The sequence below is a fragment of the Mobula birostris genome, chromosome 1 (genome assembly GCF_030028105.1).
Source record: "Mobula birostris isolate sMobBir1 chromosome 1, sMobBir1.hap1, whole genome shotgun sequence".
Classification (NCBI taxonomy): domain Eukaryota; kingdom Metazoa; phylum Chordata; class Chondrichthyes; order Myliobatiformes; family Myliobatidae; genus Mobula; species Mobula birostris.
Window position 1 is genome coordinate 169,349,995 of NC_092370.1, and position 27,696 is coordinate 169,377,690.

Here is a 27,696-nt window from a genome sequence, read left to right on the forward strand (position 1 = left end):
GAACCCTCACTTACCACCTCATCCGGCAGCTCATTCCATACTCCCACCACTCTCTGTGTGAAGAAGCCCCCCCTAATGTTCCCTTTAAACTTTTCCCCCCTCACCCTTAACCCATGTCCTCTGGTTTTTTTCTCCCCTTGCCTCAGTGGAAAAAGCCTGCTTGCATTCACTCTATCAATACCCATCATAATTTTATATACCTCTATCAAATCTCCCCTCATTCTTCTACGCTCCAGGGAATAAAGTCCTAACCTATTCAACCTTTCTCTGTAACTGAGTTTGTCAAGTCCCGGCAACATCCTTGTAAACCTTCTCTGCACTCTTTCAACCTTATTTATATCCTTCCTGTAATTTGGTGACCAAAACTGAACACAATACTCCAGATTCGGCCTCACCAATGCCTTATACAACCTCATCATAACATTCCAGCTCTTATACTCAATACCTTGATTAATAAAGGCCAATGTACCAAAAGCTCTCTTCACAACCCTATCTACCTGTGACGCTACTTTTAGGGAATTTTGTATTTGTGTTCCCAGATCCCTCTGTTCCACTGCACTCCTCAGTGCCAACATATCGATGTAGTTATAAAGAAAGCAAGACAGCAGCTATACTTCATTAGGGGTTTGAAGAGATTTGACATGTCAGCAAATACACTCAAAAACTTCTCAAGATGTACCATGGAAAGCATTCTGACAGGCTGCATTTCTGTCTGGTATGTTGGGGGGGCAGGCGGGGAGGGGCTACTGCACAGGACCGAAAGAAGCTGCAGAGGGTTGTGAATCTAGTCAGCTCCATCTTGGGCACTAGCCTACAAAGTACCCAGGACATCTTCAGGGAGCGGTGTCTCAGAAAGGCAGCGTCCATTATTAAGGATGTCCAGCACTCAGGGCATGCCCTTTTCTCATTATTACCATCAGGTAGGAGGTACAGAAGCCTGAAGGCACACACTCAGTGATTCAGGAACAGCTTCTTCCCCTCAGCCATCCGATTCCTAAATGGACATTGAACCAGTGAACACTACCTCACTTTTTTAAATATTTCTGATTTTAAGTATTTCTGATTTTTGCACATTTTTAATCTTTTCAATATATGTATATTGTAATTGATTGATTTATTTATTTATTTATTTATTATTATCATTATTTTATTTTTCTTCTTCTTCTAGATTATGTGTTGCATTGAACTGCTACTGCTAAGTTAACAAATTTCACGTCACATGCCGGTGATAATAGACCTGATTCTGATTCTGATTCTGAGATTCTCCTGCTGCTTGGCAGAGACACCGTCTGTGCACATAAGATACGTGAACAGCTCAATGGTCAGCATAATGCATCTTATGCCCAACGACCGGATCTGGATTGGGTCATGGTGGGTGAAGTCTGCCTTGATGGTGCTCATCAGCTCACTGTCAGTGCATTTAAGACTAATGGCCTGAAGAATGGGTGCCTAACTCATTTTGGACCCTGTGAGAGTCCTATCTATATTAAAGGGAATATCGTAGGAGTAGTCAAAGACAGCCTTTGTAGTGATTGGCACATTTGTAAGCAACTTCTCAGCACAGAGCAACTGAATTGGGTGAAGGTTAGAATCCTTCTTGTTGTTCAAAGCCTAGTGTATTCAGAGTAAGTGCAGTGCATCACAAAACAGGAGCCTCTTCCAGTTCAAGGTACCTAGTGAACTCTTGCTTCTGAGCGACTACAGTGAGTTGAAGGATATATTACGAGGATGTGTTAGTGTACAAAGCAGTGGTAATCCCAACGCTCCTGTATGCATCAGAAACCTGCACAACATACCGACGACATCTGAAGGCACTTGAAAAGTTCCATCAACGCTGTCTTCGAAACATCTTAAATATCGGTTGGGAAGATAGAAGAACCAAAGTCAGTGTGCTAACTGAAGCAAAAACAACAAGCATTGAAGCCTACGTCATCAAGAACCAACTAAGATGGAGCGGTCATGTTGTTCGGATGAAAGACGAATGTCTGCCGAAATAAATCTTCTACTCCCAGCTTAAAGAAGGCAAACGTAAAAGAGGCGGACAACAGAAGAGATTCAAAGACGTCTTAAAGGCCAACATGAAGAAATGTAACATCGACATCAACAATTGGGAAACCAATGCCAAGGACAGGAAACTCTGGCAAGCCATTATCCGAGAAGGAACAGCAGCTTTCGAAGCCAACAGATGTGCAGAATTAGAAGAAAAGAGAAGAAAATGGAAAGAGAGGCAGCAACAACCAAAGCCCGATCTGCCATCTGGAGCTACCTGCCCTGAATGCGAAAGAATTTCCAAAGCCAAGATTGGACTCATAAGCTACTTGAGAGCCCATAAGTAGATCAACAGAACGAAGACCATCATCCTTGACCTCGAGGGATAGCCACCACGACGACGACGTATTACGAGGTCACAACTCACTTCAGAGGTACCTTCCCCCGTCACCATTTTGGATGAGCACTGTGTGACCGGTCTGCTCATCAGACACTACCACGAGCAAGTGTGTTATCAAGGACGGCATTTTCAAAGTGAGAATGGTGAAGAACTGTGCAGTAAGATAGCTTTGAAGACCATTCTCTTGAGACTGTCCTTTTTTTATCAAAGACATAATGAAATGATCATTTGACTTTTAGTTTCAGTGGTTAAGTTTGTCATCATGAATGTCAGACAGAGAGCGTTCTATCTCTAGAGGCGCTGTTAATTTTTTTGTATGCATTCATTTTGTATAAATATCACTTCCTGTTTGCAAGCCTTTGTTTTACCTCATTTACTGCACAGGTTCATTTGGATTTCAACTTAGAGAAAAAACGGTAGAAAGACATCCATCTCCATCCACTCTTTATTTGCCCTTGAAACAGCAATCTCCATGGGCCTTAAACGTTCTTAATATTGGTAAACATTTAGTAGATATACTTTGAAGGAAGTATTATCTTTATTGTTTATCGCTATTAAGCTATCGTTGGGCTGCAAGTTCACTGCTCTACACGACATAGTTATGGAATGTTGCATGTATGTATTACCCTGGTTAACACTGATTGTGAGAATAATTGATAGTATTTGTACATTCAGTCACATGATGATTCTGTATTGAATTTAAAACGTGTGTGTTACTTAACATTCTGCAACGTCGCAATGATTTCTCATTAAAAACACTAAAGAAAGCTTCCAGCGGGTAATTTTTGAGAAAGTTTTAACACACTGTGAGTGCAGTAAATTAATAACCTTAGCATGAAAGATGGTGTCTAACTGCATGAATTTTTTAATAAGCGTGATGCTCATGTGTGGTCAACGGTGTGTGCTGGGGAAGACAACATTTCAGGACATTGTAGCTTGGTTGGACATACTGTAGATTTAAGCTTGGGCTGGTTGATCCTGATGATGTACTTACAGTAAATTTGTTTTCCAGAAGGATGTTCAAAGTTCAAAGCAAATTTAATCTCAAAGTACATATATGTCACCATAAAGTACCCTGAGATTTATTTTCTTGTGACATTCACAATAAGTACAAGGAGACGCAATACAATCAATGAAAAACTGCCATGAAAAAGACGGGACAAATAATCAATGAGAAAAAGACAACAAATTGTGCAAATACAAAAATATAAACAAGTAATAAATATTGCGAACAGCACATACAAAATGCTGGAGGAACTCAGCAGGCCAGGCAGCATCAATGGAAAAAAGTACAGTCGACATTTCATGCTGCAACCCTTTGGCAGGAAGGCTTGAAACTTCGACTGTACTTTTGTCCTCAGATGATGCCTGGCCTGCTGAGTCCCTCCAGCATTTTGTGTGTGTTGCTCAGATTTCTAGCATCTGCAGATTTTCTCTTGTCTGTGAATAAATATTGCAATACATGAAAATATAGAAAGAAAAATAAATAAATAAACCTATTACAGTAAGTATGTGTATGTTTATTAAATATATCGAAAATAGTCGAAAAAGAGAAGTAATATATTTTTTTTTAAAATGGCTTCGTGTTCATGGGTTCAATGTCCATTTAGGAATCGGATGGCAGAAGGGAAGAAGCTGTTCCTGAATCGCTGAGTGTGTGCCTTTAGGCTTCTGTACCTCCTACCTGATGACAACAATGAGAAGAGGGCATGTCCTAGGTGAAGGGAGTCCTTAATATTGGGCGTCAACTTTCTGAGGCACCGCTCCTTGAAGTTGTCTTGGATACTACAGAGACTTGTATCTAAGATGGAGCTGACTAATTTTATAACTTCCTGTAGCTTCTTTCTGTCTGTGCAGTAGCTCTCCCCCCACCTCCCCAAACCAGACAGTGATGCAGCCTCTCAGAATGCTCTCCACGGTACATCTATAGAAGTTTTTGAGTGTTTTAGGAGACAAACCAAATTTCTCAAACTCCTAATGAAATATAGCTGCTGTTTTCTTTTCTTTATAGCTGCATTGATATGTTGAGACCAGATTAGATCTTCAGAGATCTTGACACCCAGTAGCCTGAAATTGCTCACCCTCTCCACTTCTGACACCTCGATGAGGATTCGTTCATGTTCACTCGTCTTAACTTTCCTGAAGTTCATAATTAGCTCTTTGGTCTTACTGACATTGAGTGCAAGGTTGTTGCTGCATCACCCCTCAACTAGCTGGTATTTCTCTCTCCTGTACGCCCTCTCGACACCTTCTGAGATTCTACCAACAGTAGTTGTATCATCAGCAAATCTATAGATGGTACTGAGCTATACCTAGCCACACAATCATGGTTGTAGAGAGATTACAGCAATGGGCTAAGCACACAGCCCTGAGGTGCACCAGTATTGATCGTCAGCGAGGAGGAGATATTATCACTAATCTGCACAGATTGTGGTCTTCTGGTTAGGAAGTTGAGGATCCAATTGCAGAGGGAGATACAGAGGCCCAGGTTCTGTAGCTTATTGATTAGGACTGTGGGAATGATGGTGTTAAACACTGAGCTATAGTTAACGGACGGCATCCTGACATGGGCATTGGTATTGTGCAAGTGATCTAAGGCTGTGAGAAGGGTCATTCAGATTGTGTCTGCTGTAGACCTATTGTGATGACAGGCAAATTACAATGCATCCAGGTTCTTGCTGAAGCAGGAGCTCATTCTAGTCACGATCAACCTCTCAAAGCATTTCATCACTGTCGATGTGAGTGCTACTGGGCAATAGTCATTAAGGCAACTCACATTATTCTTCTTAGGCACTGGTATAATTGTTTTTTTTGAAGCAGTGGGAGGTTAAAAATATCCTTGAATACTCCTGCCAATTGGTTGGCACAAGTTTTCAGAGCCTTAGCAGGTACTCCATCGGGATCTGCTGCCTTGTGAGGGTTCACTCTCCTTAAAGACAGCCTAACATTGGTCTCAGAGACAGAGATGACAGGGTCACCAAGTGCAGCAGGGATCTTCACAGCTGTAGTTATATTCTCCCTTTCAAAGCAGGCATAGAAGGCATTGAGCTCATTTGGTAGTGAAGCATTGCAGCCATTCATGCTATTGGGTTTTGCTTTGTGGGAAGTAATGTCCTGCAAACCCTGTCAGAGTTGACATGCATCCGATGGCGCCTCCAATCTTGCTCAGAATTGTCTTTTTGCTCTTGAAATAGCCGTCCGCAAGTCATACCTGGTTTTCTTGTGCAGGCCTGGGTCACCAGACTTAAATGCCACAGATCCAGCCTTCAGCAGATGACGAACTCCTGGTTCATCCACGGCTTTTGGTTGGGAATGTAGAATAAGTCTTTGTAGGCACACACTCATCCACACAGGTTTTAATGAAGTCGGTAACAACTGCAGCATACTCATCCAGATTCGAAGATGAATCCTTGAATACAGTCCGGTCCACCGATTCAAAGCAGTCCTTTAGGCGCTCCTGTGCTTCCCTTGTCCATACCTTCTTGGTCCTCACTGCTGCTGCTGCAGTCTTCAGTCTCTGCCTATACTCAGGGAGTAGAAGTACAGACAGGTGATCAGACTTCCCAAAGTGTGGGTGTGGAGTAGCAGGGTAGGGGATCTTCTGGGGGATTCAGCGAAGTAGATTCTTAAGAGTGCATGTATGGCTGGGGTGGCCGTAACTGGGGGCGTACACTGCGCCAAGTCCTGCTGGAGAAAGCCGAACCCGTGGTTGGCTCCATTACTCCGCACCAGTTAAAGTGTCGAACAAGATTAACGTCATTGGGGACGAGAATGGGAAATGAACAGGTGTTCAGCGCTGTCTGTCCGCGTTTGACCAGTCTCCCTCTCTTCTTGCTACTGTCACCTGTTATGTAAATGGCAACAATGAATATCAATCGAGACAGGTTATATAAAAACAACCAAACATTCATTAAACACGGATAAACAATAAGGAAAAATAAACAAATGAAAACTTTAACCGGAAGTTAACAGATACGCAGCTATTCACCAACTCGCCACTCAGCTCTGGTTCTTAAAGCGTTAAATGTGAAAACAGTTCTTAAAGCGATAACTTCGAAAGTCCAACAGATCTACACATTTAATTGGGAGAGACTTCTCTGGAGAAGGATTTCTTCACAGACGCAACTTTACTGCTGGTTCTGTCCACAGGATTCACGATGCCGAAAATAAACAGTTTAAATTCCTTTAGAGAGAGAGAGAGAGCACCTTTTTGCATGAACTACTTGCTCTTTTTGGCAAGAGTTATCTCGATGCAGTAACTACTCCTCCAACGAAGACTCAATAAGGTCGATCCTTTATTAAATTGCCAAACGATGCTGACTCCTCTCGATCCTTCGATCCTGTAACTTCGATATATTCTTCACTCTCCCTTCTAATGTTGGAATTGAGTAAATCAATGCATTTAGCAAAAATTTCCAGTCCAAATAATATGGTATTTTGCAACAGAACGCACACTCCGTTTTAAAAATGAAACTGCGTCACCAAAAACAAACACGCAACAGAAACGGAGATACAGCACGTTCTACCTGGAAATCTACAAACTGAAAACCCAACTGCGTCACTTGGGTCGATCCTTATATAGTCAGGGGGCACATGTCATCACGTGACCTCACATCGGCGGGAAAATCATGTCAGGTGACCTCCAAAAGACCATTACATCATTCTCACAAAAAAAACCAGATCTCCTTGAGCACGTAACACACCGGCTGGGATTTGCAGGAGTCCTACACTGCCAGGTTCAGGAGCAGTTGTTGCCCTGCAACCATCAGACCCCTGGACGGGCTTCACCCGCCTCGGTGCTGAACGGGCCTCTCTCACCTCGGCATTGAACGGCCTCTCTCCCCTCGGTGCTGGACAGGCTTCTCTCCCCTCGGCGCTGGATGGGCTTCTCTCCCCTCGGCGTTGAATGGGCTTCTCTCACCTCGGCGCTGAACGGGCCTCTCTCCCCTCGGCGCTGAACGGGCCTCTCTCCCCTCGGCGCTGAACGGGCTTCTCTCCCCTCGGCATTGAACGGCCTCTCTCACCTCGGCACTGAACGGGCCTCTCTCCCCTCGGCGCTGGATGGGCTTCTCTCCCCTCGGCGTTGAATGGGCTTCTCTCACCTCGGCGCTGAACGGGCCTCTCTCCCCTCGGCGCTGGATGGGCTTCTCTCCCCTCGGCGTTGAATGGGCTTCTCTCACCTCGGCGCTGAACGGGCCTCTCTCCCCTCGGCGCTGAACGGGCCTCTCTCCCCTCGGCGCTGAACGGGCTTCTCTCCCCTCGGCATTGAACGGGCTTCTCTCCCCTCGGCGCTGAACGGGCCTCTCTCCCCTCAGCATTGAATGGGCCTCTCTCCCCTCGGCATTGAATGGGCCTCTCTCCCCTCGGCACTGAACGGGCCTCTCTCCCCTCGGCACTGGATGGGCTTCTCTCACCTCGGCACTGAACGGGCTTCACCCGCCTCGGCGCTGAATGTGCTCCGCAGCTGTGGACTCACTTTCAGGGAGCTGCTGTTCATGTTCCATGTGCCTTTGTTTGGATTTTTTCTACGGTTTGAGCAGTTTGAAGCGCTGTTGAGTTCACAATTCTACGAGGTTTACCCGTGTCGGCACTGGACTGGCTCTGCAGGTGTGGCCTGTAGTCACTGGGACTCGCCTCAGTCCTGGGCTGACCGTGCAGCCATCGGGCTCTGGGACCAGCTTCACTCGCCTCAGCACTGAATTGGCTCAGCGGCCGCACTCACTACTGGGGACTCTGATTCATGTTCTGTGTGTTATTTGTTTACTTTTTTTACCGTTTGCACTATTTGTTCTTTATTTTCGCACATTGTGTGTTTGATGGTCTTTATTGTGTGGGTTTTTCAGACATCCCACCCTGCAGAAACTCATTTCAGGGAGGTAGCACTATCAATTTGCAGGAGACTCCGGAACTTCCAGGAGAGGTGGGATGTCTGCAGTAGAGTAGCTCCTTAGCAGCTAGCCAGCTAGTTTAAATAACGTTAGCTACGCTAATAAACGAATGACACCTGTTAAACTCACCTCAACATGTCTTTTACAGTCTTAACCCACCATGGGCAATAGAAAAGTCACTGTTGCAAACAGTGCAGCGAGCAACACTGTCATTATTTTGACCCCTATTAGGCAGGGGTACACTTTAGTGTAGTCTGGGGTGATATACATTTTATATTTTCTTTTTTTGGAACACTCTGTCATCTCTCTCTCTCTCTCTCTCTCTCTCTCTCTCTCTCTCTCTCACTCTCTCACTCCCTCTCTCTGTTGCTCTTGCACGCTCTCTCGCTCTCAGAAAAATTGGTTTCCGGGACATTGTACATAATTTGCGGGCATCAGGGAGCCACTATTAATATGCGGGAGACTCCTGGAACTTCCGGGAGAGGTGGGATGTCGTTTTTTTTTAAATGGATTGTATTGTGTTTACATAGAACATAGAAATCTACAGCACATTACAGGCCCTTCGGCCCACAATGTTGTGTCGACCTTGTAACCCAGTCTAGAAACTGCCTAGAATTTTGCAACTGAATACCCCTCTATTTTTGTAAGCTCCAGGTAGCTATCTAAGAGTCTCTTAAAATACACTATTTTATCCGCCTCTACCACCTTTGCTGGCAGTGCATTCCACACACCCACCACTCTCCGTGTGAAAAATTGCCTCTGACATCCGCCCCCGTACCTATTTCCAAGCATCTTAAAACTATGCCCTCTCGCGTTAGCCATTTCAGCCCTGGGAAAAAGCCTCTGGTTATCCACACAATCAATCCCGTCATCTTAAGCACTTCTATGTCTTGTAGCTGCCTACAAGAAGACAAATCTCAAGGTTGTATAGAGTATACTTACTTTGATAATAAACATACTTTGAACTCTGATTCAGCAAACAACAGCGGGGTCATTGGCAAACTTAAATGTGGCATTGGAGCTATACTTAGCCTCACAGTCACAAGTATGAAGCAAGTAGGGCAGGGGGCTAAGCACACAGCCTTGTGGTGGGCCTGTACTGATGGTAATCGTGGAGATGTTGTCACCAATCTGCACTGACCGGGGTCTGCAAGTGAGAAGTGAGAATCCAGTTGCACGGGGAGGTACCCGTTGAGATAGTAGCCAAATTGGAGCGGGTCCAAGTCGCTTCTCAGGCAGGAGTTGATATATTTCATCACCAACCTTTCAAAGCACTTCATCACAGTGCATGTAGGTGCTGCTGGATGATATTAATTGAGACAGGTTACCATGTTCTTCTTTGGCATCGGTATGTTTGAAGCCTGCTTGTAGCAGGTGGGAACTTCAGATTGTCAAAGCGAGAGATTAAAGATATCAGTAACACTCCAGTTTATTGTAGCTCAGGTACACCATCTGGGCCAGATTTTTACCGTGGGTTCACTTTCCTGAAGGATGCTCTCACATCCGCCTCAGAGACTGAAATCACAGGGTTGTCAGGAGCTCAAAGTTCAAAAATTCAAAGTAAATCTATTATAAAAGTACATATATGTACTGTGAGATTCATTTCTTATGGGCACACTCAGTAAAACCAGGAACCACAATAGAATCAATGAAGGATCGCATCAAACAGGACGGACAACAACCAAGGGGCAAAAGACAACAAACTGTGCTAATACAAAAGAGAAAAAAAAGCAATAAATATCAAGAACGTGAGATGAAGAGTCCTTGAAAGAGAGTCCATAGTTTGTGGGAACCGTTGCTCCTGTACCTTCTTCCTAATGCAGCAGCAAGAAGAGAGCATGACCTGGGTGGTGGGGGTCCCTGATGATGGATGCTGCTTTCCTGTGATAATGCTCCAGGGAGATGTGCTCAATGGTGGAGATGGCTTTATCTGTGATGGACTGGGCCATATCCACTACTTTGTGTCAGATTTTCCATACATGAATGGAGTCCGTGAAGGTGCCTCCATGTTCTGTTGGTCAGAGTAAGCATAAAAGACATTGAGCTCACCTGGAAGCAAAACCTTGTTGTCACATATGTCGCTTGGTTTTACTTTGTAGGAAGTGATAGTATTTAAGCACTGCCACAGCTGTTGAGCATCCTTCCGTGACTTAAGTTTGGTCCAGAATTGCCATTTCATATGTGAGATGCCTTTCCTGAAGTGGTACCTGACTCTCCTGTACTTTCCTTGGTCGCAATTGGTCTAAGCCCTCAGCAAATTGGGGATCTCCTGGTTCATTCAGGGATTTTGGTTGGGGAAGACTCTGAATGATTTTGTGAAGACACACTTGTCCATGAATGTTTTTGTAATGTCCGTGAACAACTGTGGTGTATTTGTTCAGATCCTCTGATGAGTCATTGAACATGTCTCAGTCCATTGACTCGAAGCAATCTCATTGCCACTCCTTGGCCTCTCATGACCATCTCTTTGTTTTCCTCACCTGTAGTGCCCTGCTCTTTAGCCTCTTCCTGTGTCCAGGTAGGAGGAGGACAGCCTGATGATCAGATTTCCCGAAATGCAGTCAGGGATGGAGTGGTAGGCATTCCTGATCATAGTCTTAACAGTGGTTGAGTGCGTTAGGATCCTTTGTGTTGCTGTCATAGGTTGACGATAATCGGGCAGAAATTTCTTCAAGCAAGCCTGATTGAAGTCCTTGGCAATGATTTGAAGCTTTGGGGTAGGCTGTTCCCTGTTTGCGAATTACATCAAGTGCTTGCTTAACATCTGCCTTTGGTGTTATGTGAAGTTGGCATGTCATGGAAGAGAACTCTCTTGGTAAGTAAAAAGAACAGCACCTAATTATTAGATGTTCTAGCTCATGAGAACAAGAATACAACAAAACTGCTACATTCATGCACCATGAAGTGTTATCATAAACACGAGATTCTGCAGATGCTGGACTTCCAAGGCAACCCACACAAAATGCTGGAGGAACTCAGCGGGTCAGGCAGCATCTATGGAAATGAATAAACAGTCAACATTTCAGGCTGAGACCCTTTTTCAGGATTGGAAAGAAAGGGGGAAGAAGCCAGAATAAGAAGGTAGGGGAGGGAAAGGTGTACAAGTATGTGCTACCAAAGAGGTTACCACGATGTGTTCACTGATATTTTTACAATACACTAAGATGTACTCATACAGTGATATTTTACCCAGTAATATCAAATAAAATGGAATACCTCATTTTAAATTGTTATCATTGTAAAAGGAATATAGAGATACTCTAGACATGGTTCCCAACCTTTTTTATGCATGGACCAATGCCATTAAGCAAGGGGTCCATGGACCCAAGGTTTGGAACCCCTGCTCTAGAGGATGTAGTGGAGATCTACAAGGATAGTATCAGAGGTTACATGGATCAGGAAAGGAACACACTGGGTCTCTTCTTTTGAGAAAGCAAGGCTGAGGGGTGATCTAACAGTGACTTTTAAAACAATGAGAACTTTTGATCAAGTAGATGCAGAGAGGTTATTTATCCAAAGTTTAGTGAGAACGTGGAACACCTGATCACAATATGTATTTGAAGTAAAAAGCATGGATGGGATTAAGGAGAGGGTGTAAAAGAATGGAAGGGAGAAGAGAATAGAGGGTTACAGTGATAGATGTAGTCATGGAAAAGAGCGGAGGCTGGAGTGGTGCATGAATATCAGCTTGGACAAGTTGGTTCTTTCTGTTCCAAATATCCCATGTAATCCTGCATATTATTTTTCCACTTAAACAAAACTTATTTGTCAGAGTGAAGAAAATGCCCCATGCTGTGATTTGATGACATATTTGAAATTGAAATTGCATTGTGAGGAAGTTGATGGAGTATCTGTTGATAACATGGTATCTGTTGGAGACAGGTGCAGATGCAAGTCACAGTGCAGCAAATGAAATCAATTTGGTCAGAAAATAGACAACGTTTAAACACAGAGGAAACAGAGCTTCTGAATAAAGCTGTAGGAATTCCCCATCCCCAATATAATCAGTGTAAAAGCTGTAGAAAATGAACAGTGAGTGGAGTATTATATGAAAATAGCATACATATAATATTCAGCCCAGCCATTTAGAGCAATGCAGTCAATAGGCTTGAATGGTAAGTTAGAATTCAATTATCTACACTCTGTCTGGAACTAGCACTGTCATGATTATACAGCCAAAAAAGTATAAAATCATTCCTTCTGAAAGTGATGAACAAAGCAATTATGTGTTTAATGCCTTGTTAGCACCTAGACACTGCAAAGCCAGAATTTGTGACCATCTCATTAATAAACTGTTTGTGTTTCTTTTGCAGTATTGGATTAACGAGTACACATCCACACTTGGAATAGGAGTTTTTCATTCGGGTATTGAACTATACGGAAGAGGTGAGCACTGACAGGTTGTACTGTACACCGAGTATACTGTACTTGCACCTCATTTCTTCACACCAGTCTCAGCATGAATTGTCATAGACCTCAGACAGATCATACTTTAGGTAGTGATAAACATCAGAAGATCATCTTTGCCAGTATTAGCATTTACATTCATTCTAAGAGTAAAACTACATTGCCTTCTTTTTCTCACGATATACTGTGTAAGCTGAAAAGAAGTCTAAAATGTAATGATTTCGCTGATTTTTTTTGCAAAATTCGTTGGGTTACTCTGTAAAACTAGTAGAGACTACAGGAAAATGGAGAGGGACTGGCAATGTGGGGAAACAGAGACATCCCCATTGGTTAATCATCCAGAAATATATATTATCTGAGGTTATGGATGCATTCTGCCATAATGTTAACAATGAGCACAATCCCTTTAAAAGTTGGTGTTTAGTTTCCTGTTCATATCCTTGAAGACGACACAGTCTACATATCCCTGACACTGATAAATCTCTAATGCTTAATGTTGATGAGAGGGCATACAGGAGTGAGATATACCAGCTAGTTGAGTAGTGTCGCAGCAACAACCCTTGCAGTCAACGTCAGTAAAACCAAAGAACCGATTGTGGACTTCGAAAAAGGGAAGACAAGGGCACTCACAACAGTCCTCATAGCGGATTCAGAAGGGGAGAGAAAGAGCAATTTCAAGTTCCTGGGTGTCAATACCTCTGAGGATCTAACCTGGTCCCAACATATCGCTGCAGCTATAAAGAAGACAAGACAGTGGTTATATTTCATTAGGAGTTTGAGGAGATTTGGTGTGTCACCAAAAAACTCGCTGATTTCTATAGATGTAAGACCATAAGATATAGGAGCAGAAGTGGGCCATTCGGCCCATTGGGTCTGCTCTGCCAAAAATCATGGGGTGATCCAATTCTTCCAGTCATCCCCACTCCCCTGCCTTCTCCCCAAACCCTTTGATGCCCTGACTAATCAAGAACCTATCTATCTCTGCCTTAAATGCACCCAATGACTTGGCCTCCACAGCTACTCAAGGCAACAAATTTCACAGGTTTACCACCCTCTAATTTCTCCACATCTCTATTCTAAAAGGACATCCTTTAATCCTGAAGTTGTGCCCTCTTGTCCTGGACTCCCCTACCATGGGAAGTAACTTTGCTATATCTAATCTGTTCAGCCCTTTTAACATTCGGAATGTTTCTATGAGATCCTCCCCTTATTCTCCTGATCTCCGGGGAATACAGCCCAAGGGCTGCCAGACGTTCCTCAAACGGTAACTCTTTCATTCCTGGAGTCATTCTTGTGAATCTTCTCTGAACCCTTTCCAATGTCAGTATATCCTTTCTAAAATAAGGAGCCCAAAACTGCACACAGTTCTCTAAGTGTGGTCTCACGAGTGCCTTATAGAGCCTCAACATTACATCCCTGCTCTTATATTCTGTACCTCTAGAAATGAATGCCAACATTGCATTTGTCTTCTTCACCACCGACTCAACCTGGAGGTTAACCTTTAGGGTATCCTGCACAAGGAGTCCCAAGTCCCTTTGCATCTCTGCATTTTGAATTCTCTCCCCATCTAAATTATAGTCTGCCCGTTTATTTCTTCCGCCAAAGTGCATGACCATACACTTCCCAACATTGTATTTCATTTGCTATTTTTTTGCCCATTCCCCTAAACTATCTAAGTCTCTCTGCAGGCTCTCTGTTTCCTCAACGCTACCCACTCCTCCACCTTTCTTTCTATCATCAGCAAATTTAGCCACAACTCCATTATGTAATTCCATAGTCCAAATCATTGACATACATCATAAAAAGCAGCGGTCCCAACACCGGCCCCTGTGGAACTCCACTGATATCTGGCAGCCAGCCAGAATAGAAAGCCTTTATTCCCACTCTCTGTTTTCTGCTGATCAGTCAATGCTCCACCCATGCTCGTAACTCCCCTATAATTCCATGGGATCTTAACTTGCTAAGCAGTCTCACGTGTGGCACCTTGTCAAAGGCCTTCTGAAATCCAAGTACACCACACTTACTGCATCTCCTTTGTCTACTCTGCTTGTAATTTCCTCAAAAAATTGCAGTAGGTTAGTCAGGCAGGATTTTTCTTTCAGGAAACCATGCTGGCTTTGGCCTATCTTGTCATGTACCTCCAAGTACTCCTTAATCTCATACCTAACAATTGATTCCAACAACTTCCCAACCACTGATGTCAGGCTAACAGGTCTATAGTTTCCTTTCTGTTCCCTCCTACCCTTTTTAAATAGTGGAGTAACATTTGCAATTTTCCAGTCATCCGGTACAATGCCAGAATCTATCGATTCTTGAAAGATCATTGTTTAATGCCTCTGCAATCTCTCTAGCTACTTCCTTCAGAACCAGAGGGTGCATTCCATCAGGTCCAGGAGATTTATCCACCCTCAGATCATTAAGCTTCCTGAGCACCTTCTCAGTTGTAATTTTCATTGCACATACTTCACTTCCTTGACACTCTTGAATGTCCGGTATATTGCAGATGTCTTCCACTTTGAAGACTGATGCGAAATGTGCATTCAGTTCCTCTGCCAAATCAGCATCTCTCATTACAATATCTCCAGCATCATTTTCTACTGGTCCTATATCTCAACTCTCTTTTACCCTTTATATACTTAAAAAAGCTTTTAATATCTTCTTTGATATTAGTTGCCAGCTTCCTTTCATAATTCATTTTCTCCTTCCTAATGACCTTCTTAGTTTCATTCTGCAAGTTTTCTAATCCTCTACCCCAATCCCAATCCTCCCAATTCTCTATCTTCCCACTAGCTTTGGCTTCCTTCCTTGTATGCCCTTTCTTTTGCCTTTACTTTGGCTCTGACTTGATTTGTCAGCCACGATCATGTCCTTCTTCCCTTTGAAAATTTCTTCTTATTTGGAATATATCTCTTTTGCACTTCCCTCATTTTTCGCAGAAACTCCAGCCATTGCTGCTTCTCCTGTCCTTCCTGCTAGTGTCTCTTTCCAGTCATCCTTGGCCACTTCCCCTCTCACGCCATTGTAATGTTCTTTATTCCACTGAAATACCAACACATTGGAATTTAGTTTCTCCTTCTCAAACTTCAAAGCAAACTCGAACATATTGTGATCACTGTTCCCTAAGGGTTCCTTAACCTTAAGCTCTCTTATCACCTCCAGATCATTGCACAACACCTAATCCAGCACAGTTGATCCCCTAGTGGGCTCAACAACAAGCTGTTCTAAAAAGCCATCCCTTAGCCGTTCTACAAAATCTCTCTCTTGAGGTCGAGTACTGGTCTGGTTTTCCCAATCCACTTTCATGTTAAAATTCCCAACGATTATCATGCCATTGCCTTTCTGAAACACCTTTTCTATCTCCTGCTGTGATTTGTAATCCGCATCCCGGCTGCTGTTTGGTGGCCTGTCATTAAGGTCCTTTTATCCTTGTCATTTCTTAACCCAACCTGTAGAGACTCTAGACCTTCCAATCCTATGTTATCCCTTCCTAATGATTGAATATTATTTCTTATACACAGAGCCACACCACCCCCTCTGCCTACTAACCTAACTTTCTGATATACCATATATATATATGGATGTTTAGCTCCCAATGGCAGCCATCCTTTAGCCAAGTTTCGGAAGTGGCCAGAACGTCATATTTGCCAGTCTGTAGCTGAATTTCAAGATTATCCATTTTATTTCTTATGCTGTATGCATTCAAATTTAATATTTTCAGTCCAGTATTTGTTGCTTTCTGTTTTAACTGCACCATACCACTATCGCCCTGTAACTCATCCCACTGGCTGTGATTATGCCTCATCTCCTGCCTGTCCTTTCTAACATCTCTGTCGCACACCTTCTTTGATTTATTTCTGTTTTCCCCTTCCTCATCCCTATCACTCCGGTTCCCATCCCCCTGCCAAATTAGTTTAAACCCTCACTAACAGCTCTATTAAACCTGCCTACTAGGATATGGGACCCCTTTGGGTTCAGTGTAACCCGTACTTTTTGTACAGGTCATACCTCCCCCAGAAGAAACCCCAATGATCCAGGAATCTGATGCCCTGCCCCCTACACCAGTCTCTCAGCCACACATTAATACGCCTAATCATGCTATTCTTGCAATCACTAGCACGTGTCACAGGCAGCAATCCTGAGGTTACTACCCTAGAGGTCCTGCTTTTCAGCTTCCTACCCAGCTCCCTGAATTCTCTCTTCAGGACCTTCTGCCTTTTTCTACATATGTCATTGGTACTAACGTGTACCAAGACTTCTGGCTCTTCACCCTCTCCCTTCAGAATACTCTGCACCCGATCCGAGACATCCCGTACTCTGGCACCTGGGAGGCAACACACCATGCAGGTATCTCTATCAGGCTGACAGAACCTCCTGTCTGTTCCCCTCACTATGGAATTCCATATGACTACATCTTCTTCTCTCCCTTCTGCACCACGGAACCAGGCTCAGTACCAGAGGCCCGATCGATGTGGTCGTCCTCTGTCAGGTCATCCCCCCTCAACCACTTCCAAAATGAGATAACGATTACTGAGGGGGATGGCCACAGGGGTGCTCTCTATTATCTGAGCTCTTTCCCTCGCTTCCCTGACAGTCACCCACTTGTCTAACTCCTGCAGCCTCGGGGTGACTAACTCCTTGTAGCTCCTGCTCACTTTCCCTAATAAGCTGTAGGCCATCAAGCCGCAGCTCCAGATTCCTAACACGGTCTCTCAGAAGCTGCAACTCGGTGCACCTGGTGCAAGTGTGGCCATCTGGGAGACTGGAAGATTCCCAGGATTCCCACATCTGACACCCAGAGCAAAGTACTAACGCTACAGACATGTTCTCTATTCCTCCAAAAAAAGCAAGGGAAAAAAATGAAGTTCACTTACCCATTTACCTCGCCGAAGCCTGAATCAACCAAAGCCCTACCACTCTGCCTCAGACTACTCCATCGATGACTGCTTCACTAGGCAGTGTCTCCCTTGTATGCCTGAACCTTCCCTGCTCTCGAACTCACAATTGGTGCTCCAGTTATAGTCGAGTTCCTGCGAAGCCTTCTCCTTTTAAACTTCGCTCCCGGACCTGTGCATCACCTCCTCTCTCAGAGCTCTTCAACTCATGATTGGTGCTCCAGTTATAGCCGAGTTCCCATGAAGCTTTCTCCTGTTAATCTTTGCTCCCGGACCTGTGCACCACCTCCTCACTCGAAGCTCTCCAACTCACGATTGGTCCGCCAGTTATGTGCCATGGAGAGCATTTGAACTGGCTGCATCACTGTCTTGCATGGGGGGGGGCTGCTGCACAGGATCGAAGTAAGCTGCAGAGAGTTGTAAAATTAGTCAGCTCCATCATGGGCACTAGCTCTCTAGTATCCAAGACATCTTCAAAGAGCGGTGCCTCAAAAAGGTACTGTCCATCATTAGGGGACCCCCCACCACCCAGGACATGCCCTCTTCTCATTCTTATCATCAGGAAGAAGATAAAGAAACCTGAAGACACACACTCAATGTGTGTTCAGGAACAGCTTCTTACCCTTTGACATCCAATTTCTGAATGGACATTGACCCATGAACACCATCACACTGCCTTTTTATTTCTTTTTTTTTGCGCTACTATTTAACTATTTTATATTTGGAAATGTATATATATTTACTGTAATTCACATTTTTTGTATATTATCAGGTATTGCATTGTACTGCTGCTGCTAAGTTAACAAATTTCACAACATAAACCTGATTCTGATTCTGATTCTTAATGCTATTGCTGTAATGATAAATCTCTAATACTCTGATCGAAGATGGTGCTGGTGAAACACAGCGATGCTCTGCAGACAGGTTACAAAACTTCTAAATATAATTAATCTGAAATGCTTTCACTGCAGTCTTCAGTCTGTAATTCCCCTTTAAGTAATGTACTTCTGAACCTTCTTAATGAACGAGTAATTTCACAATCTTCTGAAGGACTCTGCAAACTTAATTCTCAGAAATGCAGGTAAGTGGATGAAGAAACTATGTCCAGAAGCGAGGGAGGAGGGGAGGACTCCAAGCCAGACTGAAATGCTGGGGTGTAAAAGAAATGCTGGGGTGCTGGGGTGCAGAGGGAAATGAAAGATTTCTGTGTTCTGTATTTCATGGAGACCTGGCTCACCTCGGATAAGCTGCATACGTCAGTAAGACCTGAGGGCTTCTCAATACACAGATAGACTGGACTGCTGATTCAAATTGGGCAAAAGCTGGGGGCTCTGTATTTCATGATAAACTCTTTGGAGTGCTCAGAAGAAATTGCCTTGTCACACTCCTGGCCCCCTGATCTGGAACATCTAATGATTAAGTGCTAACCATTCTACATATCAAGATAGTTCTCCTCCGTGACCCTGACCACAGTTTACACACAACCAAAGGCCAATGTTAAGCAGGCACATGAGCTATTGAGTGTAGCAATTAGCAAGCATGAAACAGCCTACCCCAACACTTCTCAAATCATTGAGAGGGACTTTCAGTCAGGCTTATTCGACCAAGTCTCTGCTCATTTATCATCAACATATGAGCTTCAGCACAAGGGGTCCCAACAGAAACAGCCACTGTTATACTACGATTAGAAATGCCTACTGTTCATTGCCTTGATTGCATTTTGGGAAATCTGACAGTCTGGCTATCTTCCTTCTATCTGAAGAGTGAGGCTCCAGAGATAAGAACAATGAAGAGATGGGCAGGGCAGGCAGAGAGGTGGATACTGGATTGTTTTGAGTTGGTCAACTGGGCCATTCAAACACTTATCAAGGGATCTGAATGAATAATCCTTGTTATCACGGATTTTATAAAAACATTTGTTGGTGAGTGTGTTCCCACAAAATCATTCAGAGTCTTAGACCATAAGACTAGATGATATCGGAGCAGAATTAAGCCATTTGGCCCATTAAGTCTGCTTTGCCATTTCGTCATGGCTGATCCATTTTTCCTCTCAGCCCCAGTCTTCTCCCTTCACCATGTATCTCTCCATGCCCTAATTAATCAAGAATCTATCAATCTCTGCCTTAAGTATACCTAATGACTTGGCCTCCACAGCTGTCTATGGCAACAAATTTCACAGATTCACCACTCTAGCTAAGAAATTCCTTCTCATCTCTATTCTAAATGGATGTCCCTGTATTCTGAGACTGTGTCCTCTGGTCCTAGACACTACAACCAGAGGAAACATCCTCTCCAAATCTACTCTGTCAAGGCCTTTCAACATTTGATAGGTTTCATCAGACCATCCCCACTCCTATTCTGAGGAATTCCAGTGAGTACAAGCCCAGAGCGGTCAAACACTCCTCCAATGATAAGTGTTTTAATTCCAGAATCATTTTCATGAAACTCCTTTAAATCTTTTCCAAAGTCAGCACATCCTTTCTTAGATAAGGGGCCCAGAACTGCTCACAATACTCCAAATGAGGTCTCACCAGTGCCTTATAAAACCTTAACATTATATCCTTGCTATTATATTCTAATACTCTCAAAATGAATACATTGCATTTGCCTTCCTCAACCCTGACACAATCTGCAAATTAACTTTTAGGGAATCTTGCACAAGGACACCAAGTCCCTTTGCACCTCAGATTTTGAATTTTCTCTCCATTTAGAATATAGTCTATACTTCTATTTCTTTTACAAAATGCGTGGCCATACACTTTCGGACACTGTATTCCATCTGCCACTTCTATTCTCCTGTCTGTCTAAGTCCTTCTGTACCCTATCTGCTTCATCAACACTATGTGCCTTCCACCTATTTTCATATGAAACACAAATTTGGTCACAAAGCCATCAATTCCTTCATCAAAAACAATGAAGCAGTCCCAACACAGACCCCTGTGGAATACCACTGATCATTAGCAGCCATCCAGAAAAGGCTCCCTTTATTCCCACTCTTTGTCTCCTGCCAATCAGCTAATCCTCTATCCATGATAGTATCTTTCCTGTAATACTATGGGCTCTTAACTTGTTAAGCAGCCTTATGTGTGGCACCTTGTCAAAGGCCTTCTGAAAATCTAAGTTCACACCATCCACCAATTCTCCTTTGTCTATCAGGCTTGTTATTTCTTCAAAGCATTACAACAAATTTGTCAGGCATGATTTTCCCTTAAGGAAATCATGTTGACTTTGGCCAGCTTTATCATGTGCCTCCAAGAACCCTGAAACACATCGTGAACAATAGACTCCAACATCTTCCCAACCACTAGGGTCAGACTAACTGGCCTGTAATTTTCTTTCTTCTGCCTCTCTCTCTTCAAGATCAGTGGAGTGACATTTGCAATTTCCAGTCTTCAGAACAATGCCAGAATCCATTTATTCTTGAAAAATCATTACAAGCCTCACAATCTCTTCAGCCACCTCTTTCAGAACCCTAGGGTGTAGACCATCTGGTCCAGGTGACTTATCTACCTTCAGACCTTTCCGTTTCTCAAGCACATTCTCCCTAGTACTGGCAACTTCACTCACTTCTGCCTCCTGACCCTCTCGAACCTCCACCATTCTGCAAGTGTCTTGCACAGTGAAGACTTATACAAAATACTTTTTCAGTTTGTCCATCATTTCCTTGTCCCCCATTACTACCTCTCCAGGATTGTTTTCCAGCAGTCCAATATCTATTCTCATTTCTCAACACTTTTTATATGTGAAGAAACTTTTGGTATCCTCTTTAATATTATGGGCATTGTATTCCATGTTCTCCTTTTATGACTTTTGTAGTTCCCTTCTGTTGGTTTTTAAAAGCTTCCTAATCCTCTACTGTATCTTCCTACTAATTTTTGCAGTATTATATGCTCTCTCTTTGGCTTTTATGTTGACTTTGTCTTCTCTTGTTAGCCACGGTTGCATCATCCTACCTTTAGAATACTTCTTCTTCTTTGGGATGTATCTATCCTGTGCTTTCCAAATTACTTCCAGAAACTCTAGCCACTGCTGCCCTGTAGTCATCCCTGCCAGTGTTCTTATTTAATTAATTTTGGCCAAATCCTCTTTCATGCCTTTGTAATTCCCTTTTCTCCACTGTAATACTGATACGTCTGACTTTAGCTTCTCTTTCTCATATTTCATGATAAAATGGTGAAGCAGACTCGATGGGCCGAATGGCCGACTCCTGCTCCTTTGTCTTATGGTCTTCATACTCTGAATTCTATAATAGTATGATCACTGTTTCTTCAGGGTTCCTTTGCCTTAAGCTCTCTAATCAATTCTGGATTGTTGCACAACATCCAATCCAGAATATCTGTGGGCTCTACAATGAGCTGCTCTAAAAAAGTTATTACGTAGGCATACCCCCTCTTGGGATCCAGCACCAACTTGATTTTCCCAATCTACCTGATTATTGAAATCTCCCATGGCTATCATACTATTGCCTTTTTAGATGCATTTTCTATCTCCAATTGTAAATTGTAAACCACATCTATGCTACCGTTTGTAGGTCTATCTATAACTCCCATTGGGGTCTTTATTACCTCTGCAGTTTGCTTAGTTCAATCCACAATGATTCTGCATCTTATGACCCTATGTCACTTCTTTCTAGTGATTTGGTTTCACTTTTTACCAATGGAGCCACCCCATCTTCTCTGCCTACTTGTCTGTCCTTTTGATGTAAAGTGTGTCCTTGGACATTAAGCTCCCAGCTATAATCTTCTTTCAGACACAACTCAGTGATGCCCACAACATCATACATGCTAATCTGTAATTGTACTACAAGTTCATCTATTTTATTTTGTATACTACATGCATTCAAATATAACACCTCAGTCATGTATTCATCACTCTTTTTGATTTTGGTCCCCCTTTTACATCGCAGCTCATCCCATTGACTCCAATTTTGCCCTATCATCAGGCTCTCCTTACTAGTAGTCTCACTACACACTGTCTCTGTTTGTAAACCAACTGCCCTTCCTCAGCCCTAACACTCTGGATCCCACCCCTCTACCATATTCGTTGCTCTAGCAAGGATATTGGTTCCTCTGGGGTTCAAGTGCAACCTGCCCCTTTTGTATAGGTCGTACCTCACTCCCCCAGACCCAGAAGAGATCCTAATGATCCAGAAATCAGAACCCCTGTTCCCTGCACCAGTTTCTCAGCCATGCATTCATCTGCCAAATCATCTTATGCACCTCATGATGCATGCCACCAGCAGCAATCCCGAGATTACTGCCCAAAGAGAAGGCCTAAATAAACAAAGAGATCTGTAATCTTCAGAGGGCTAGATCAGTGGTATTCAGTTCTGCTGACCAAGTAAAATACAAAAGGTCTAGGTGCAACCTCCAGAAAGCCATCTCACATGTGACTTGGCAATACCGGACCAAACTCAAGACATTGAAGAATGCTCGATAGCTGTGACAAGGCTTGAATGCTATCACCTCCTACAAAATGAAACCAATTGACATAGTGACAACAAGAATTTGTTCCCAATTGAGCTCAATGCCTTTTATGCTCGCATTAGCCATCAAAACATGGAGGCACCTCCATGAGCTCCCACAGCTCTCTATGAACCTGTGATTTCAGTCTCTCAGACCAACATGAGAGCATTATTCTGGAGGGTGAAGCTACGGTAAGTTTCCAGCCTAGCCAGTGTTCCTGTCTGAGTACTGAAGACGTGCGCTGATCAACTGTCTGGAGTGTTCACTGATATCTTTAAACTCTCGCTTTGGCAGTCTGAGGTACCCATCTGCTTCAAGCAAGCTTCAGTTATACCGGTGCCCAAGAAGAAGGTGATAAACTGCCTCAAAGACTATCATCCTCTATGATGAAGAGCTTTGAGAGGTCGGTGATGAACATGTCAACTCCTGCCTGAGGATAGACTCAGAATTTCTCCAGTTTGCCTAACATCTCAACAGGTCAACAGCAGATGCCATTTCATTGGATCTTCACTAAACCTTGGAACATCTAGACAGAGAAGATATATACATCAGGATGCTCATCAGTGACCATAGCTGGTCATTCAATACTTTCATCCCATCAAAACTAATCAATAAGCTTCAAGGCCTTGGCCTCAATACCTCTTTGTGCAATTGGATCCTCGATTTCCTCCCTTGCAGACCTCAGTCAATTTGGCTGCGTGCTTAGCCCCTGACTCTACTTGTTTTATACTTACAACTGTGAGGTTAAGAACAGCTCCAATGCCATACTTAAGTTTACTGATGACACCACTCTTGCTGGCCAAATCAAAGATGGTGATGAATCAGCATATACTTTACACTTTATACTTTATTGTCGCCAAACAATTGATACTAGAGCGTACAATCATCGCAGCGATATTTGATTCTGCTCTTCATGCTCCCTGGAGTACAAATCGATAGTAAGTATTAAAAATTTAAATTATAAATCATAAATAGAACATAGAAAAGGGAAAGTAAGGTAGTGCAAAAAAAAACGAGAGGCAGGTCCGGATATTTGGAGCGTATGGCCCAGATCCGGGTCAGGATCCGTTCAGCAGTCTTATCATAGTTGGAAAGAAGCTGTTCCCAAATCTGGCCATATGAGTCTTCAAGCTCCTGAGCCTTCTCCCGGAGGGAAGAGGGATGAAAAGTGTGTTGGCTAGGTGGGTCGTGTCCTTGATTATCCTGGCAGCACTGCTCCGACAGCATGCGGTGTAAAGTGAGTCCAAGGACAGAAAATTGGTATGTGTGATGTGCTGCGCTATGTTCGTGATCCTCTGCAGCTTCTTCCGGTCTTGGACAGGACAACTTCCATACCAGGTTGTGATGCACTCCAGAAGAATGCTTTCTACGGTGCATCTATAAAAATTAGTGAGGGTTTTAGGGGACAGGCCAAATTTCCTTAGCTTCCTCAGGAAGTAAAGGCGCTGGTGGGCCTTCTTGGCAGTGGACTGTGCTTGGTTGGACCAAGTCAGGTCATTTGTGATACTGACCCCAAGGAACTTAAAGCTTTTGACCTGTTCCACTTGCGCACCACTGATGTAAATGGGGTCGTGCGGTCCGCTACTTCTTCTGAAGTCAACAACCAATTCCTTCGCCTTGCTGACATTGAGGGATAGGTAATTGTCTTCGCACCATGCCACCAGGTTCTTAATTTCCTCGCTGTACTCAAACTCATCATTACCTGGGATACGGCCTTCAATTGTGATGTCACCAGCAAACTTATATATTGAGTTTGATGGAAACTTGGCTACGCAATCATGGGTGTACAGTGAGAACAGCAGGGGGCTGAGTACACAGCCTTGTGGGGCACCAGTGGTGAGAGTGATTGCAGAGGAGAGCTTGTCCCCTATTTTTACAGCCTGGATCCTGTCTGTGAGGAAGTTGAAGATCCAGCTGCAGATCTAAGTGCTAAGGCCCAGGTTCCGGAGCTTAGGATCAGTTTATTTGGAATGATGGTATTAAAGGCAGAGCTGTAGTCAATGAAAAGGAGCCTTACGTATGTGTCTTTATTCTCCAGGTGTTCTAGGGAGGAATGTAGGGCCAGAGAGATGGCATCTGCCATTGACCTGTTGACATATTGGAGAGAGGATGAAAATCTGGCTGAGTGGTGCCACAAAAACAACCTTACACTCAATGTCAGTGAGAACAAGGAGCTGGTTATTGATTCCTGGAGGAGGAAACCGAAGGTCCACGAGGCAGTCCTCAATGGGGGATCAGAGCTGGAGAGAGTCAGCAATTTTAACTTCCTTGGTGTTTTCATTTCAGAGGATCTGTCCTGGATCTAGCATGTGAATGCCATTACAAAGATAGCACAGCAGCGCCTTTACTTTCTTAGAAGTTTACGAAGATTTAAAACTTTGACAATCTTCTATAGATGCATGGTGCAGTTGCATCATGGCCTAGTATAGAAACACCAATGTCACTTATCAGAAAAGCCAACAAAATTAGTGTATACAGCTCCGTCTAACATAGGTTAAGTCATCCCCACCACTGAGCACATCTATGTGGAACGCTGTTGCTGGAAAGCAATATCCACAATCAGAGACCTTCACCATCCTGGCCTGTTATGTATTTAATATATCAGTAATATTTGAATAATATTGTAAATGTATTGCTTGTTTAAATAACTCATTATGGTTATATTCATGAAGTATGTGAATGGCATGTCATCACGCCAACATGTCATATACCCATGCCTCACTTTAAATAAAAATAAAGTTAGACTCGCATTCCAGACTCCCTTGTGTTTCATCCAATTAATTTTATGCTTTGGAATTACAAACCAAAACAAGGCCATGCTCCCTTCTCACAGCTGCCATCAGGAAAAGGGTACAAGAGCCTCAGTACTCACACCACCAGAGTCAGGAACAGTTATTACCCCTCAACCACCAGGTCTTGAACCAGAGCGGGTAACTTTTTTCACCCCAACACCGAGCTGTTTACACAACTTATAGACTCACTTACAAGGACTCTTCATCCCATGTTCTAGATATTTATTGCTTACTTATTTATTATTATTATTATTTTGTCTGTTTTTTTTTGCTGTTTCTTTGTATTTACTGCAAGAAAATGAATTTCAGGGTTTTATACGGTGACAAATATGTACTTCGATAGTAAATTTAGTTTGAGCTTTGCTTCTCATTTATGTTCCCTGCTAAGTATTTACATTCCTGATTATCCACCATCCTAAACTCCTTTGACTTCCCATTGCTTTATTATGGCACAGGAGGAAATTTCAGGAGTGGAGTAGAGCACCACTCACAATATGCTGGAGGAACTCAGCATGTTAGGCAGCATCTTTGGAAATGTTGACTGACCTGCTGAGTTCCTCCAGCGTGTTGTGAGTGTTGCTTTGACCCCAGCACCTGCAGAGTATTTTGTGTTGTGGAGTAGAGCACATAGCTTCCATCAAGCCATGTGCTTAGTGAATGTCTGTTGAGGAATTTCATCACTGTGGGTTGCTGAACCTTACTAAAGAGACCTTTTCTCTGTTCTCTTTGCCAGAGTATGCCTATGGAGGACACCCTTACTCTTTCAGTGGAATCTTCGAGATCACACCTGGAAATGCTGCAGAATTGGGGGAGACATTTAAATTCAAGTAAGGATTTTTTTGCAGTACACACAATGCCGCATGTGCAAATCCACGACACACATGCAGTAAATTGCAAAGGAGAAAAATAAATTGCAGGAGGAACTAGTCTAACTTCTTTGTGAAATGAAGAAGTAAGGATTTAATGACAACATGTATGTGGTGAAGTAGTCATTATTTTAGCCAACTAGTATTTGAATCCATTTCGACCCATCAAACGAGATTTTATTGAATATGGGGCATTTGAGTGTGGATGTGGTGAAACCAGTGAAATTGGTGACTTATGTCAAAGCAGATCCAATATGAAAGGGTTACCGTATGAGGAACATCTGGCAGCTCTTGGGCTTTATTCTCTGGAGTTCAAGAAAATGAGGGGGAAATCTCATAGAAACATTCCGAATGTGTTAAAAGGCCTGAACAGATTAGATATGGCAAAGTTACTTCCCATGGTAGGGGAGTCCAGGACAAGAGGGCATGACTTCAGGATTGAAGGATGTCCATTTAGAACAGAGATACGGAGAAATTACTTTAGTCAGAGGGTGGTAAATCTGTGGAATTTGTTGCCATGAGTGGCTGTGGAGGCCAAATCATTGGGTGCATTTAAGGCAGAGATAGATAGTTTCTTGATTAGCCAAGTGCATCAAAGAGTATGGGGAGAAGGCAGGGAGTGGGGATGATTGGAAGAATTGGATCAGCCCATGATTGAATGGTGGAGCAGACTCAATGGGCCAAATGACCTACTTCTGCTCCTATATCTTATGGTCTTATAACAACTTTCAATTCATGAATAAACTCATCTTGGGCTTCCAGCAGGGTACAGATGTCAATTATAACCAATGTTTCAGTGAAAAGCTCTGCTATCTTCTTCAGAGTTGATGCCTGGGCATGTCTAGTCTGGTGGTATTTATACCCCCATAGTCCGTGCCTCCTGATTAGTTAGTCCTCATCCAATCAGGTTTCCACTCTCCCACCTTGTTTACAATCAAATTCTAATTCTTACTTTGAGACCTTCATCTCTGTTAAAATTCTTTTCCTCCAGTTTTAT

The 27,696-nt window shown here is 43.3% G+C and overlaps 1 protein-coding gene across 1 annotated transcript in view; it reads left to right on the forward strand.

Moving 5' to 3' along the window:
• The first annotated feature begins 7,788 nt into the window (after positions 1-7,788).
• Positions 7,789-27,696, forward strand: part of LOC140193892 (deubiquitinase DESI2) — a 68,702-nt gene continuing 48,794 nt past the window's right edge. Inside the window, exons 1-4 of the mRNA XM_072251031.1 lie at positions 7,789-7,996; positions 10,764-10,795; positions 12,591-12,663; positions 26,567-26,660. Of these exons, the coding sequence (XP_072107132.1) occupies positions 7,789-7,996; positions 10,764-10,795; positions 12,591-12,663; positions 26,567-26,660 (407 nt within the window). The remainder of the gene's footprint in view (positions 7,997-10,763; positions 10,796-12,590; positions 12,664-26,566; positions 26,661-27,696) is intronic.